The 18515-nt window shown below is 25.2% G+C and overlaps 1 protein-coding gene across 1 annotated transcript in view; it reads left to right on the forward strand.

Moving 5' to 3' along the window:
- Window positions 1-18515, forward strand: part of LOC113548741 (Down syndrome cell adhesion molecule-like protein Dscam2) — a 69020-nt gene that overhangs the window by 39781 nt on the left and 10724 nt on the right. The window contains exons 2-12 of the mRNA XM_026949781.1: window positions 6217-6308; window positions 14828-14894; window positions 15287-15427; window positions 15483-15662; window positions 15782-16093; window positions 16149-16448; window positions 16512-16805; window positions 16865-17272; window positions 17329-17490; window positions 17555-17848; window positions 17916-18035. Coding sequence (XP_026805582.1) covers window positions 14840-14894; window positions 15287-15427; window positions 15483-15662; window positions 15782-16093; window positions 16149-16448; window positions 16512-16805; window positions 16865-17272; window positions 17329-17490; window positions 17555-17848; window positions 17916-18035 — 2266 coding nt within the window. The 5' untranslated portion in view covers window positions 6217-6308; window positions 14828-14839. The remainder of the gene's footprint in view (window positions 1-6216; window positions 6309-14827; window positions 14895-15286; window positions 15428-15482; window positions 15663-15781; window positions 16094-16148; window positions 16449-16511; window positions 16806-16864; window positions 17273-17328; window positions 17491-17554; window positions 17849-17915; window positions 18036-18515) is intronic.

Genomic DNA, 18515 nt, shown 5'->3' on the forward strand with positions numbered 1-18515 from the left:
CAGCATGTATACATATAAATACACAATCGGTAAACTTTGTCATAACTTATTTAATAATTATTGTAATACGGCCGCGGTACGAGGCGATGTTATAGCCTCTGCGGTTGAAGTTTCTGCCGGAACTCGTCCGTATATCGAGCGCACGTATATAATATAATTCCGGTACAGTCACCACGGCTCCACTCAACACTATATATATGCATGTGATATATCATAATATTATATAACGCATTTTGACGGCGAGTGTAGACGAGCGATAACACTGAACAACGACTAATCGTCTAACAAGAATACCTAGTCTCTCGGGTCTATTTCGCCCTCCTCACCCTTCCGTGTCATCATCCTAAACCACTTTTGAATTCCAAACCAGAACAAACTGACATATACTATAGTGTAATAACCGGTCTTTCGTGTTAGTTCGTGGAATAATTTTGAATACCTTTAAATAATATAAAACCTCCCTGGGACCTAAATTCAAATGTTATACAAATATGTAATTAGAACGAGTTTTTAGGATAGTGGAATTTTGATGATAACTAAAAGTGCTGTACTCTAAATGTCAAATTTAATTCAATAAAATCAAAATGTTTGATTACAAATTGAACACGAAACTGATATTTGCAATACCCAGTAGCACATTTTCAAAGTTTTTATATAAATAAATGTGTATACTGATTGAATAGAATATAAATAACTCAAATACAACATCAAGATATATAATGGAAAAACTCCTAAAAGTTCGTTGTAAATCTATTTTGTATTCAATAAAAAACAATATCTGATATTGTCCGTCATCGTTATTGTTTTCAAACTTCGTTTAATAAAAAACACTACGATTATATATCTTTAGTATATTGTTTTATATACAATATAGAACATTGTTCGATTTTACGTTTTATGTATATAATACGATGTATACTATTGTTAAAATGTACAATATTTTGTATTTGTTATATATAAATTTATAAGTATAATGATAGTTCATTATATTTTGTCACTACGGAGGAATGGTAAACACGAATATTGTTAAGATTAAAAACACATATTTCTTTATTTCTTACTGCTTACTTATTATTTTACGTTTTTTAGTTAAAATAAAACTGTGTTAAAATGTAAGTCGCTATTTTAAATGCGTATAAATACTGACATAATGTTATACAAATAAATTAAATATTTAAAAAAAAAATTGTTCCTCTATTCAGAAATGTAGCTATATTGCCTATACAATACTCCGTGTAACAAAAAAACTAATTGAAAATAATAGTTAATACTGCATACATTAATCAGTGTGGAAAACTCACATTGATTCGCTCAAATAATAAACAAGAGGATAAAAGGTTAATAAACATGAAATGTTTTTATAATTAAATGCTATATTTGATGAAATACTTATATAATTATTTATGACACAGTATGTGCCATAAATATAACACTTACCCTAAAACTTAAGTTTATAAAATATTACGAAATTTTATTTTATTTATAATGTCATACACGTTTTAATAGTATCAATTATTATTCGTAATAAATAATAAGTAAGTTAGACGGAATACAAATTATAATTATTATTTACGAATAAAAAAACCTCGTGGTCTAGCTGTTGCAACATATTTCAACGACGGAGTGATCGATTTCATCATAATTATTAGCGAGAGACTTAAAATTAAGACAGGAACAGAATAACATAAAAAACGGGAAGGTATTTTCAAAAGAATTTAAGATAGTAATATAAAAGAGTCTATTTTACTATTTATTCAATTTATAAATATGCATATAAATTATTACAATAATATACGCATATATATAATTTATTCATTGATCTTTCGAACAAATGTTCCGCACTTGAAAGTTTAAAATATATTCACTGTTCGGCGTTCGCAGTGCATTTGCATCCACCAATCATCATAACGTTCACGTAATATTATTTGGATATATCCTTCAGTGAGAGAATTCATTTTAATAAGATATAGTGGCACTTCTGCACTGGTAACTTTAAGCCGCGACCATGTCGTCTTAGTATAACAAAAGGTGGGCGTGCGACGCCTTCGATCTATAAGTATAAAAGTCGCACATAATATAACTTTTGAATCGTAAACATTTGTATTACTGACTACACTTTGTTGTTCAGACAATAAAGATACATAAAGTCCGACGATATGACAACTCAAACTAAACTTTACTGCCAACAATTATGTGTTGGTGAGTTGGATACTGACTCGTACTATTTTGTAATATATATTATAGTAGAATAATAAATTTTATTAATATTCAGTATTATTTTGCTATGTTATGATACGTAAAATCTATAATTAGCAAAATATATATTTTTAAATGAAAACTAAGCAAATAATAAGTACATTATACAGTAAAATAATAACTATATAATATTTCCTTAAGAAGGAGAAGAGAAATTTTTTTATTGAAATCAGTGACTACATATATTTATTTATTTTTCAAGTTACGTTCAATGACCGAAGACCTACAGACCACCCACAAGTAATAGTCTATAACTACTATAATACTCATTTCCATCAATGTAGATTGATTCTAAGAATTCTATTTATACCAGTTTACATTAAGGACCGAGGGAGCTGGAAAAGCTCTCGGTATACATAATTGATAATTAATTCAAATACATTTTACAAACTATAAATTAAAAAAAATATGTGTATTAATAAATAATTTTTTTAAATTTTTTTTCATGATTGACGTCATTAACAAATGAAAAGATTGTCTATAGTTATTACACAATAATTTTTAATTTACATGCCACATATGAATACAATTTGATATTTTGGATATAAATAATGAAATATTATAATTTCTATGGTTCATAAAGTATAGTTTTAATAAAAGTAATGTCAAAGCTATTTTCGAAATTCTTGATTTTCACATAAATTAAAACAACCCAAATTATTTTCTTCATTTGAATTTTTATCTAATCCAAACAATTGTATCTATCATTATTCACGAGGAAAGGATTAATATACATGCTCACGCAATGGGTTAATAGTGAAATGTCTCTTCATTTAGATTTTCTTTATCTATTAATTTCTCAAAATTATTGTAAAATTAAAAATTCATGTTTTCCAAAATTAGTTTTTGTATGACTTAATTTTTTATACAAGGTAAGTTAATTGCTAACATTAAAATGTACAATTAGCTAATATACAATAAGTATAATGAAAGCATAGTTACTACCATAATAATAGGTTTCTTCATCCGCGTGCGTTGTCTCTGTCTTACAAATATACAACTTAGTAAAAACCGTTTCATTCAGGCAAGGTCCGTCTAGGCTGTAGCTAAGTAAAAAACCAAATTTTTACACTAGAAAGAGGAGATTTTGGACTGTAACACATCATTTTTGAATTGTTGATACAAAAAAAAAGTATTCAAGTTTAAAAAACACTACAAATAATTTTGAAACGATAAGAACTTTTTTCGTATTAATGATACCGAAAAATTAAAAAAAAAATGTAGTACAGCTAATGTTTTTTTTTTTTATATATAGTGTAAACATTAGGTTATTTAACTTGGACTATAGCGCAAGTGGTTCTTGTCTGCCTGAAACGGTTTTAACTATGTTGTAAGTTTGTAAGACGGAGACCATACATGCTGATGAAGTGTCCTTTTAAGTAGTTAACGAAAATGTTACTATTAAGTGTTAAAATTTATAATATAAAAATTCATCGCACGTACGATTAATGATATATTATTATAATTAACTAGCACCTGCTAGTAAATGTAATAATATATGTTTATTTTGTTTAATTTGATCTGATAATAGTCAAAAATTCATATCCTCATTCTTCCTTCCAAAAAGGTTGAGAATAACTCTTAATGGATCAATACATTATCAATTTATTATTAAAAATTTGAAATTTATTAATAATATTTATGTAATATATTTAATATATATATATATATTATATTTGCGCACTTTTACGTGTAGTTTATCAACGTCAATCATCATAGATATATAATAGCATACAAACTAAATTTTTTTTTTCCAAGAGTCAAACAATAAACACAATTATGTTACTGTAATAAGGAGATTTAATTAACTTATTTTAGAAAAAAATCAGAAAATCAGTGTAATGAATATGCCAAAAAGACTTTAATAAGTTATAATAACTGTTCATAATATGAAAGGATACACACGAGTATAATAGTAATATAATCGTATACATTATTATTTAAACCTACCATAATACCATTATATTAATATAATATAATATTAACATAATCAACATAGATTCAATGCATATAAGGGAATACACGGGAAACCACTTAAATTAATCAACTAAAGGTTATCTCATGTGTTATTCCTAATTAAACTGCATACTTTATGAAAAGGATGTTACATTTTTATAACGAGCTGTGCCTTTCATTTTTCATGTAAATTTGAAAACAATAATTATTAAGCTTCTGAATAATTTTTATACTAAATATAAAGTGTAATTACAAATATAATTATCAGTATAGACACATAGGCCTTACATAGTTAATTAAAAATTATAATAATTATCTTAGATAATAATCCAGGGATAAATTAGGCCAATACTTTAAGTATAAAAAAATAACTTAAATGTTGAACAATCTGATATATGTTTTAAATATAAATGTAGATCAACGTTAAGCCAATGTAACTTCAAATTGTAGAACATTTAATTTAATTATCTGGTCCTTGTTAGATTTCTTTATGAATGACATTCAAATGATTAGTAAGGTTTTCTATGAATTTTTGAATTATAAATAATAAATATATAAATATATTCGTATAATAAAAATTTTACTAAATTCATTATGGTTACGTACCCTAATAATTTTAATTAATGTTAAAACCGTAATTCTTTCCAAATTAAATTTGTTTTGTAAAATGTATAATTTAATGTCGATAAAAATACAACGTACTAAATCTCAACAAGAAAAAAATTATATTCGTACTCTAGATGACGCAATACCATACAATTATATTAAATTGTTTCTACCAAAACCGGACACTAAAACGATTCTCAATCCCGCGGGTGACTACCCTCCATACTTTTCGCTAGAGCTGTACAAATCGGTGATCCGAAAATAAACCACGCCGATAAATTGATGTATCTTACAGGAATACCATCGCGTCATTTTATTATTATTATTATTATTATTATTTTTTATAAACGATAAAAGATTTGCTGTCCCGAAAAGTTTCATATTATTCAATACTTGTGGGCTGTAAGTTAGGTTAGTTGCCTCAACTACCTATAACGATGTATATATATATATATATAATACAACAGACATAAATATATACATTATTAACAGTGACATCAACGATGCATATTATGTATATATTCTTAGTTTTATCACGTGTATAGTACGTGGAAAATCGTTTAGCTCACAGTTTTCTGTACAGTGCTTGACACCCGTCGCAGGACGCAGACCCTTTGGTCGCCCTTCATCGTAAGCGACAGGCTTCGTGCGCTACGGTGTATTCGCTGTACGCTCCGATAGTTCGTAAAAAAAAAAAAAAAACAACATGCCTGGATTTCCGTCATGGAACATCGCGCGTCTGTCTAGTTAACCTGTCAAAGGTTACAAAAAAAAAAAAAAAAATCAAAAATAATTACATTTCTGCTTGATTTTGTTCCATAGCAATATCTATTAGATCTTTCTTTTTTTATATTATTATACGATACCGTGTATTATGTATTATGCATATTGTTCACCGCCCCTCAGTCACCCACACGTATTTTTTTTCACCCAGTGACTCTAAAGATGTCGTTCCTATTGAAGTGTTTGAATTCTACAGTAAAAACGAAATTGTGTTGAACAGCATAGTCGTAAGCTAAGGTACATTGTACCAATAAGCTATTACCATTGTAAACGTGTACTATGTAAATCGACTACGACCCACAGCGTTGTTAGGAACTTGTAGTTGTATAAAATATATAATATATATTATTATTATCATACTTTTACGGATGTGGTTTTCAAAAAAATTTTACACGTTTTCTTATGTATTTGAGAATTCGATTCAATACATCATCGTTAGTCGTATGTATTTAGCAATAACTACAATAATTATTAAAAATACCTACAGTATAATTACTAGTAATACAAGGACATTTAAAATTATAGAATATTACACGTGAAAACGGTCTTGAGCAACAAATCCATTAATATCTGCTAAATAGATGTATAATGGTAAATGTTTTTTTTTGTTTGCAGTTATTGTTATGATCAACAACATGGTTATATGGATTTTGCTGATGACCCGTGCACGATTCGTATACATAGTTATCTAGTTATGTATAGCCGGTGTAAGTACAAAATTTATAGGCAATCAATATCGGAGTATATCTTAAAATCTTTGCTATTTCTATTTTTACGCACTTCTTATAGTAATCAACTTAAATTCATAAGTAGAGTAATAAGGTTAATGAATTAAAAACGCATTCAACTAATTTCATTAAAATATACAAAAATTCCATTGGAAATATTTTTAAATAATAAATAAATGTATATATATAATATTATTTAATAAAACAAAATAAACAATATTTATTATGTTTATGATTTAAGTATATAAACATTGCTAACATTATTACATTGCATGAGTTTTTTTAAGTCGACAAATTATCTGTAAATAACATAACAAATATTATTATACTCGGACTAACTTTTTTCAATGCCAATGATTGTAATTGAAGCGTATAAGTAATCAATTAATCAAGTAAATTTAGTAAATTTGTATTATTGCTCAATGTTTCTGATAATTCTTCTATATTGACTGTATTTCTACATTTAAACCTGAAAATTGGAAATATTTTAACTAATATACTCGTAATATAAATTTATAAATGTTTACTGTACTAGATGTATACTGTTACGCTTACTTAATTTTTATTTTTTAAATTATACGAAAATTACAGTAAAATCAAAAAAAAAAAAATGTATATATAAATTAACAGTTTTACGAAATACATTTTAAGCTCAATAGATACAAATCCAATAACTTCTCTGTCCTATTCATACGCTATTATATTAAAGTATCATCTGATTGTAGCGGTTTGCCGTCAAGGATTGTAATATAATTATACTTACGACGGCGGTAGAGGTTGTCACGTCTAAATGCTCTATTACCGTTGTAATACTACATGTGATATTTGATTATAATTTAGTTAGTTTCTTCCAACACGTGATTTTTAATTTGTACGATTTTAGATTTTTTCAGAGCGTTAAATCAATAAGAAAGTTTTAAATTTTTTATTCCAAACATAAAAAGCGAGTATAGTATAATAGTATTGATGAATACTATTTCTTATGCAGTTCGTAGTTGTGGTTAGAGTTCTGGCTAATTTATACATTTGAACAAATAATTGTACCATAAGAACACATATAGCATAGGCTATTTGTAAAAAATAAAATATCTCATTGAAAACACGTAAAAAAAATCAAAATTATACTGATATTTATTTTATAAATAATAACATTTACATTTTTTTTTTATGATATTGGAATTGGATATGTGTGGATGTTAATGTATTTTAGGCCAATACATAAAATTCAATTCGTTAATTGGAATAATATAATTTTTATTTTTGAAAATGTTTAACGGGATTTCATATTTGTTGAATAAAATATTTTTACAGTGTGTTTTTTTTTATTTGCCTAAGGCATTTTTTATAACTAAAAAAAAAATCCTTCAATCTTCATAATTGAAAAGTTGTTTCTAGTAGCAAATTGGATCTAGTTGGTACTTTGTTGGTGATAAAAGGTTAAAAAAGTACTTTTCAAAATAATAGAGAAAATATTGATGGAAAACAGGAATTTTCGACGAGACCAATTTTTAACGAAATTGAATTTAGTTGCAATTCAAAAATGAACAATGAAGAAACTTGCAATTCATATGCATTACATATTTATTTGAATAGTTTCTATTAATGAGATATTTCGAATTATTTTAGCTCTTTTGTACTATTTATAGACATTTAAAATTTCCTACTATTTTTAGTTTTTTTTTCGATTTACTAAGGTATATATATAATAATATAAACGTTCGGTATTAAAAAAACTTAAAAATTGTTTACGTTTCTTATAAGTTGTTTTTACCGGAATTAAAATTTATAATCATAATAATTTTTATAATAGTTTAAAATAAACATTTTTATTAATTGCGTCAAAATTACAAAAATGCATAAATTATTTTGTAATTAAAAATACATATTATTTGTAATTTCAACACTAAATGCTTTTTCCTGTAATACAATATTCTTCACAAACTATGAATATAATACGATATGAATGTGTTTTAGTCATTTTATATTTATTGCTATTTTATTTAATTATTATGTTATTAGATATTTAAAGTTCAAAGTTTAATAACAATTTATCCTCAAAGGATTTTTGTTATTCTTACTTTATATTTTTATCAAAAAGCTTGAAAAATTCTACTTTTATTTAAACTTATATTATAAGTTTCCATACTCAATGATACTTTCAAAATATTTAGACTGTTTTCAAACTATTTAGAGGCATTTTAAATCTTCTAATGTCTTAGTTTTTTTTATTTTTGTATAAATGTTGATCACAATTTACGTGCTCAGTCAAGAAAAACAATTCTCATATTGCATGTTTCGAGTAATTAAAAATAAGATATCTTTTAAGTCATATACTTATAAAAATTTAATAATATTGAAAATATATAACCACAATTTTTGTATTGCATTTATTTTTTTATAAAAAGATATTTACAATTTATACAAAAATATAATAAGAATATGAGAAATCAAGGATGTACCATAAACAATTGAAGGCTTACTAAAGGGAAAAGATAACCATTTTAACAAAAATAAATAATAATGATTTCAGTTATCACTTATTATACTCGTATATTATTATTTTTTTAAAAATATTCTCGTAGAGAAGCTTAAATATTCTTGTTATTTAATCTATTATCATTTACTATACACAATGATAGTTTTTAAAATATGAAATTATTTATTTTTATACCACAAACTTTTTCACTCCGTTCAACGGTATATTATATTTATGTTTACTTAGGTTTTAACCCTTTAACAGCTATCTTTATAAAATACTGTTATAATTATTAATTATTATTTTATAATATATGTATTTATATTTATTTTGTTAAAAATTATCTCAATCTACTAAATTCATAATAGAAAAATTAATTATTAATACCGTTCAAATATTATTAAAAATATAAGCTATTTATATATATATATACCGTTTCCGAGCAAAATCATTTTGCATCGTATGCAATGCTTTATCATTAAATTATAATTTAACTCTTTTATAATAATATTTACTTAGTACCTACTAAATTATATGCGGTAAATTATATTGACTCATTCTATGATATATCCAGCATAATAACTTCTACGACTTTTTTTAATAATGTATATTGATTGCTTTCAAATATCTCAGAAATAATCCCGCAATAAAATATCAAACATAAGTAGGTAGTAAGACGTTTAGACCATTTCAAACTGTTTCGAATCGTACCTTTGAGAGCAATTCCAAACAATTTCAGATATAAAATGTTGTACGTGTTTAACTTTTGAACACAATTCATAATAATGTTTGGTTGTAAGTGATTTTATTGACCAGTGAGTGCAAATATGCATTTAGGTAATAGAAACTACGCATATGAGTTGATGACAAATATAAAATAATAGGTATAAAATATTTAAACTCGTCAAATAATATATAATATAATAAACATTTTAGGTATTAATACTCTCAACGCAATATATTATTTATATTATTATTTTATATTAATTTTATCTTATGACCAAATTCTATAATTTATCAAATTGATAGAAAACATTATACAACATTATACACTGTACAGTGGTTAAAATATGTATACACATTAAACTAGATTCACAACAACAGAAAAGGTATTTTTTATCGTTGATTTATAACTAATAGCCATCCATGCATAACAATACAAACTGGTCAGGGTATTGCCCACAAGACACTCGTTTTAACCACAGTATTGTAACTTTCTTCAAAGGTAACCATTTACAGTTTTTCTGGGACATTCTTGTCAAATCCGTTTCCATTGTGCACCGAATAGACATTGGAATCCAAGTCAATGCCTTTTTTTACACTGACTAGTCTGATATATTATAGTTGAAAGTTAATCATATTTTTTTTTTTTTATTTAACTTAACATAAAACACCAACAGCAAAAGTTATTAGTTTTTGAGTATGTTACATAATTAGTGGTTAGGTACTAGAACTAAATTTATAATATTTATATGGTGTTATTTATATATAATTGCTACAAACAGAAATATTAAAGCTATCATTAGCAGTAGGTTTATATTTTATTGTATAAGTCTGTCTTTCTTTCTTAGGAAGACTAACATTTTTGATTTATAATTCATAATAAATATGTTCTGGGTCGTTTTCTGTTCGGCTAATGAAGAAAAAGATAAATGACTTTTATGTTGCTTTTCGGTTCACAAATTTACCAGTTGAATTATAATATTACGGGCAATTATTGTTAGTTGTTAGACTTATAGAAATGAGGATTAATTAAGTTATATTATATATTTTATATTAATTATATATAGCACTGTCTCTATACAGTAGTTTATATAACAGTATACATTTTATATAATATATTAATGTACAACTTCATTAGTGAACACTAATCACTACTAATATTTAGAACAAAATAATTAAACATATCAAATTCGAGATATATTTTAAACGCTGGGCCTTTTGATTTATATTAAATTTTATAATTAATTAAATATTTTTCTTTATTTACAAGTAATTAGTTCTCAATGAAAACTTTAAAAGCTAACCAAATTTTTCTTGTCTCAAATGTCTAAATTCTAATTAAATTCGACACTTAATACTAATATCATACAATGAATTTTATTTTATTGCAAAATTCTCAAATAGAAATTATGTTGAAAAGAATTTTATTATTAATACCCTAAATTAAAATTATATTTTTTTTAAATTAATAAATAAATATAATTATGAAGAAGTATGTATCTATCCTACTAAAAAAAATGTGAACTCAACAAATATAAAATAATTGAAATATGGTGAATCAATTGTAAATCATGAATAATAATTCAGAACTGTTAGTTGAAAATACACTCATATAACAGATATGGTTAAAATAAAATTGTTACATTATTTTATTTATAAAATGCTAATTTATCAGTTAATATAGTTCATGGAAACATTAAATAACCTTTTTATACATTTCAATATTTTTAATATTAATTGATTTTTTATAATTAATTAATATAATTCTATCAGAATTTTATATTTGATTATTTTATGATTTATTTTATTGGCAAGTTTAGTTAAGTCATATATGAATGAATTAAAAAATCATTCATACAGTCAAATAAATATTAATTTATTTCATCGGCTTGACTTTAATATGTTAAAACTAAAATACTAGTTTCTACTTTCAATTATTTTTAAGTTACATTTATAATATCTAGTTACAGTAGATTATAATAATTATAAATATATGTAGAATATTCATAAAATAAGAATTTTTTTAAATAAACATAATATTAAGTATAAATATACATTATACCAATTACATTTATATATTTTATTTTACTATACTAATTTGTTTACAATTTTGATTTTTTGGTTTCTTTAAAATATTACCCAAAATACATAAGTGTGTTCCTTTATTATGTTTATATAATTTTATTGAAAATTTAATGAAAATTTTCGAATGTACTAAAACAAAAAGTACATGTATCGAAATAAATTTTAAATTATTACATTTTAAGATTTAAAAATAAAATAAATTTAGTTCCATGAAAATAAAACAATCGTTATATATCATTAAATCTAAAACTTCTTATTGAATTTAAAATAAAATAATTTGCGTTATTTACTACGAATACTAATTAATTTCAAGTGAGATCAGTTTAAAACAAATAGAAAAAAAACAAGTAAAATTTTATAAATTTAAGTTAAAAATGTATTTGAAATTTTGACTGAATTCCTGTTTGATTTAAATGTTTCGTTTATCTTTTAATGTTTTTACTATGGTAAAATATGTTTGTAGCCATAAAATTTCTTGAAAACGAAATTCAAATATTTACTTTATTCTACGAATATTCATTTATCAAATATATTTTAAGCAGTTATGTAGACATTTTAACATATTTATTATTCAAAGGCCATTGAATTTATGCCCGATTTTAAACATATTTTTTTATACGATCATTGTTAATTTATCGAATTACCTTTCTGTTTATTTTTATTTGATAAATCCTACATTATTAATTAGTTATTATCGACTAATAGATACTTAATTAACTTTTTTTAGTTTTATATGTTTTTCAAAAATTCTTGGTCAAATACTATGAAATGTAAAATAATATATTATTACTAAACAATCCACTGATATTCATTATATTATTATTGTATTACAATAATACAATACGTTTTATGAGTTGAATAATTTTTATTTTGTAATATATATTTCTGTTTGTTCGAGCTCTAGACTATCAAATATTTTTGTTTATACGAGTTTTTTTAATTAGTTTATAATTACAGTTTGTCAAAGCAATAAAAAAAAACTACGACTTTTTTATTACATTTCTGTTATATTATTAAACGTGATCAAATTAGTTAAATAGAATATTTATGAGATAGAACATTGTTGTACACCATTGCTTTATCACAGTTAAATTTGTTTTCCTCCTATACCTTTCTGTGTAATATAATAATAATATTTGTTCAGTTACCACAACATAGTTATCTTGTTTCCATGAAATAATAAGCCATAAAATATTCTTTTATTCTGTATCTATTCTGGTTTAGAACTAACATTTTAAGTAGTCTTAACATATTATAACATATTAAATATTAATATTACATTGAAATTAGTGGAACTATTAAGATTAACTTACAGTTATTGAAAATATTACATGTACACGAAATGATCTTAATATAATTTATAATATGGCATGTTAAAACATCAGAATCATGCCTATGAAATTATAATAAAGCGTATAATGGACCGTATTTCGCACGAATGTAATAATTTAATTAAATCTATGTATTTAATACTTACAAAAAGTATGTTATCCCTAAAGAGATTGTTATAAACCCCCAATAGAAAATATATATATATAGACCTGTATATACCTGTATTTACTTTTAAAATTATTTTTACTATTAATGTTAATACCTAATCAAGTCTATTTTATGTTTATTTATTTTTTTTGTAACATACTTTCATATCTATTGTAATATTGTACTATTATGTTATATTTCATACACTGTGCTTGAACCTTACATGGGCGTTTAAGCAAACAATAATATATTATTTTTTATTTAAAAATATATATATATTTTAATATATATTATATTTGCATATAACAACGTTACAAAATCTTCTAATTTAAATAAAGTATCAATATTATTATTTTTTTATTGTTTTATACACAACTTAAAGACAGGACATCATTTTATTTTGCAATTTAATTACATATTATATTTATATGAATAATTTTCTTTAATTAATAAATAAATTCAACAATTTTTTTAATTTAATTGATGGATGCCGCATTGTATGTGAAATAGATTGCAAATAAATCATTATAAATTAGATCTAAGAATATTACGATCATAGACTCCCGTTTGATCTCGCACTGATCTCTATTGTTATTTTATAAATAATTTTAAATATAAAAATTGTAAATGAACTAAATGGTTTATTTTATTAGTTTAATTTGTATCGATGTAAACAACTTGTGTTTTAAGTTCTAAAAATTATTATTAGGTATGATGTTTAATTTGAATAGTTATTAATTAAGAAAATGTATTGCTACTTTATATTGATGAAATAAAACAAATATATAATAACTAATAAATCTAAATGAAACTATAATTATAATACTAAAATACAGATGATTATTGGATAATTTACTATAAGCAAACCACAAACGTATTATTTGATTTTTATACTTCCAAATTCACTTCAATTAAAAATTAATTACATTTATCATCGATGCTTATGTAATTCTATTAATATAATAGTTTTTTCATTTAATATAGATAAAATAAACCGAAACATTTTATGTACAATTAAATAAATTGTATTTAAATTAATATATTATTCATTTTTGACAACGCATAATTAATTTTAAATTAAAAGTTTGAGAATTGAATACATAGCATATTATATGAAACCAATTAAAAATATTATTTTGAACAAAAAACAAGAAAAATTAAATAAATTAAAGTTTAGTAACTTGGGTACAAAAGTTATTAATTATATCTTTTTATTTAATTGCGGAGGCTCTAAAATCGTAATGAAAATATTTTGCGTACATGTATATTATATTATACCTACCTATTTATGCAACTATTATTCAAGTATTATTATTTTATTTATTTAATTATTACCTTTGGTAATTATACGTCTGATTATTATATTATGAATACCTAAATCGTTAAAGTGAATATACCCTATGTAAATATGTAATGTAATTACTAATTATTAAAAGACGTACTTATCAGATGTGCGAGAAACATAAAAGGGTGAATTATATAGAAATAATGATGACAAAATAATAGTAATTACTGTCTAAAAATGTATCCAGTTATAATGCTGAAATGAATTAATTAATACACAGGTTCTACATATATTACTCTATCAATATTGTGATTTGATTCCAAAACAATTTAATCCCAAGTGTTGTGATACACATGTAATAAACATAGGATATGTTAAATCTTTGCAAAGTTTACCATATGAAAATGTACTTTTTAATTACTATGCACTTTAACAATGTTTACATTTCAGAATGGATTGATAATGAAGTCTGTGTGCCTACATGTCAGTTACTATATCTTCACCATCCTTTTTTCGTGTAAGTAGTCTGTCACAGTATAATCTATATAAATGATTATTTCCATACTAATGAGACTCAAACTGAACGGGATAACTAGACTAGCCTAAACGTTAATTGCTTTAAACATTAATCAATATTCTGCGGTAGGATTTCCACGGTTGTAGTTATATTGACAGGAAATTACCCACAGTCAATTTCTTTAGGACGTCATCAAAGTCTGAACATCCTTTATCAATTCATAAGCCGTTTCTGCCCACCAACATAATACAACCAATTAAAAAACATTACAAATCACTGGATGATTTTAGACATCAATACATTTTAGGCCAATTTAACATCTTACATATTACATAATATTCTTATTGCATTTAAAAATGCAATTTATATTTAAAAAAATGGCGTATTTACAGTGTGTCAGGCGAATAATGAACTAATTGGACCAACATTTCGTCTAGTACCGCCATTCAATGTCCAGTTTTCCAACGATACTGGTATCAAAATCGATTGTACTGCATTTGGTAATCCTACTCCACAAGTACAATGGTACTTAGGTATGATTGTGTCATATTTAATAAATACTTGTTTCTAATTGTATACAATTCATAGAGGACGGAACAAGGGTTATGACAATACCAAAAATCAGAGTGGTACATCAGAACGGTAGTTTAATATTTCTTAGTTTTGGCCCAAGTTCTTACATGCACGATGTACACAGCGCACAATACAGATGCAAAGCTAGTAATGCAGTTGGTCAAATTATTAGCGGAGCAGTTCATATTAATGCTGGTATGATCACGATTTATTTTTTAAGTTATTCATTACTGTACGTTATCATTTATAATGCCTAGAAAATAAATTTTAACCATATTTTAAATTATTTTAATAAAAATAAACATAATTTTCAGTCATGAATCAAAATTATGACGTCCAAGTTTATGCTGAGTATGTCAGTACAGGAAATACAGCGTTATTGCGATGCCATGTTTCTGCGCATGCTTCTAACTATGTAATGATAACGTCGTGGACACAGGATGATATAATTCACTTTTATCCTAATGTTGATTCTGGTGGAAAATATTTGGTACTAGGGAATGGTGATTTATATATTAACAATGTTGATTCAAGCGATGGATTTAAAAGTTATACTTGTAGAACTGTACATAAGTTAACTGGTGAAACTAAAGCTAGTTCGTTTCCTGGACATATAACCGTAAATGGTAATTTAATTATTTTTTGAAATGTTTTTTCGATATTTATTAAAAGTAATTTCAGACCCTACTGGAAACCAACGACCAAGAGTTGTTGTGGAAACCGATAGTAGAAAACAAGTTAAAGTGGGTGAAGATCTTACTTTATCTTGTTTATCTCAAGGATTCCCTATACCAACATATAGATGGTATAGGGAAAATGGAGACGTACTTAAAGCGTTAGCGCATGATCCACGCTTATCGGTACCCATTCCTGGCCTTCTAAAAATCGAAAAAATTCGTTTAGACGATGATGGAAAATATGTTTGCATATCAAATAATAGTGTTGGTGAAGAAACAGTTCATCATAGTGTTTTTGTCACTGGTAAATTAAATCCTTTTTTTTTGTAAAATATACAAAAAATTAATTGTAATTTATCTTCTTAAGAACCCCTTTCAGTGAACATACTACCACAAAAAGTAGTTGGATCTTCACTTTTAGATCCTACAAAGTCAGTCCAGTTTGTATGTACAGTAAATGGGCATCCAATCAATAGAATAATGTGGTATAAAAATGGACAACCCTTAATGCAACTAAATGGTAGAGTACGCGTGACATCATCACTTCATAAGCAAGTATTGATGTTATCGCCCTTGAATAAAGATGATCAAGGAATGTATCAATGTTTTGGAACAAATGATTGGGATATGGCTCATGATAATACTCAACTGCTACTTGGAGGTAAACAAAATTAATAAGATTTAATAAAGTTTAATTTAATTGTAATCGTGAATTAATAGATATTGGACCCGAACTTGTATATTGGTTTACCGAGCAAACTTTACAACCAGGCCCTTCTCTATCATTAAAATGCGTTGCATCAGGAAATCCTCTTCCTCAGTTCACTTGGACTTTGGATGGATTTCCTATACCAGAATCAAATAGAATTTTAGTGGGCCAGTATGTTACTGCGCATGATGACGTTATTGCTCATGTTAACATATCTTCATTGAAAGTGGAAGATGGTGGAGAGTACACGTGTACAGCACATAATGAAATAGCACATGTTTCACATTCTTCTAGAATAAATGTTTATGGAGTTCCTTTCGTTAGGGAAATGCCAAGTGTTCATGTTGTAGCTGGAAAGCAACTTATCGTTAAGTGCCCTGTAGCAGGTTATCCAATTGAATCAATTAATTGGGAACGGGGTAAGGAATATCATTTTAAATTGTAATTCATATTTTTATTTTAACTTTATTTTTAGATGGATTAACATTACCAGTTAATCTTCGACAAAAAGTTTACAGTAATGGAACTTTAACAATAGAACAAGTTCAACGGCAAACCGATGCTGGTACTTATACTTGTCAAGCAAAAAATCATCATGGCCATTCTTCAAGGAGAGATGTTGAAATTCAAGTTTTAAGTATTTATTATATCACATAATTCAATTTTATACAAACTCATGGTTTTTATTATTACATTTTCAGTTCGACCAAAAATTTTACCGATTCCTCCCATGACTAATCTTTTAGCTGAAGGTATGCGTGCAGCAATTTCATGTCAGATTGTTGAAGGTGACCTTCCTGTGATGTTTACTTGGACAAAAGATGGCGATGGCGTAAACAATGGCTTAGGGGTGGGAACAGCTACAAGAAATCATGATGAGTATTCGTCATCATTAATTATAGATCGTATCACTGCCGAACATGCGGGAAATTATACGTGTATAGCAACGAATTCAGCAGGAGAAGAAAAATTTACCGTACCCCTAACAGTTAATGGTAAGAAATATAAATTTAAATTATATTTAATATTTTATTTATAATACATAACAATTAATGAGTTTAGTTCCTCCAAAATGGACAGTTGAACCTGAAGACACCAATGTGGTTATGGGCTATCCATGCATGTTACATTGTCAGGCAGAAGGTTATCCCACACCGACAGTAGTTTGGAAAAAATCTTTTGGTAAGTACTTTATATTTTTTAGTATTATAATTAATTCTTATTTATCATGATTAGTGAAAATTATTTTTATTATAAGAATATTTATTTCTCAATTATTATTTTGAGGATTATATAAGAAATTTTATTCAGTGGCACCTATCTTGTTAAATTATGTTTAATCTGATATTTCGATAATAATGGTCCAATGACTAAGCCTGAAAATGTATCAATACCTTAATCTGAATACTTATGAAATATAGAATAGACTTTACATAATATTATCCTGAAGTTATTAGAAATTAAAAAAAATCTATCATGTTTGGACATTTATCAATATAATATAAAAGGTTATAAAAAAAATAAATTCAATAATATGCTGTTAAAAGAACAAAGAAATATAAATTTTCATGTTATACATTGTATCTATATGTATACAAATATGGTTAGATATTAAATTGAAAATCTACTATAAGTCGTATACATTAATTATATGAAATATCA

This window comes from Rhopalosiphum maidis, chromosome 4 (genome assembly GCF_003676215.2).
Source record: "Rhopalosiphum maidis isolate BTI-1 chromosome 4, ASM367621v3, whole genome shotgun sequence".
In the NCBI taxonomy this organism is placed as follows: domain Eukaryota; kingdom Metazoa; phylum Arthropoda; class Insecta; order Hemiptera; family Aphididae; genus Rhopalosiphum; species Rhopalosiphum maidis.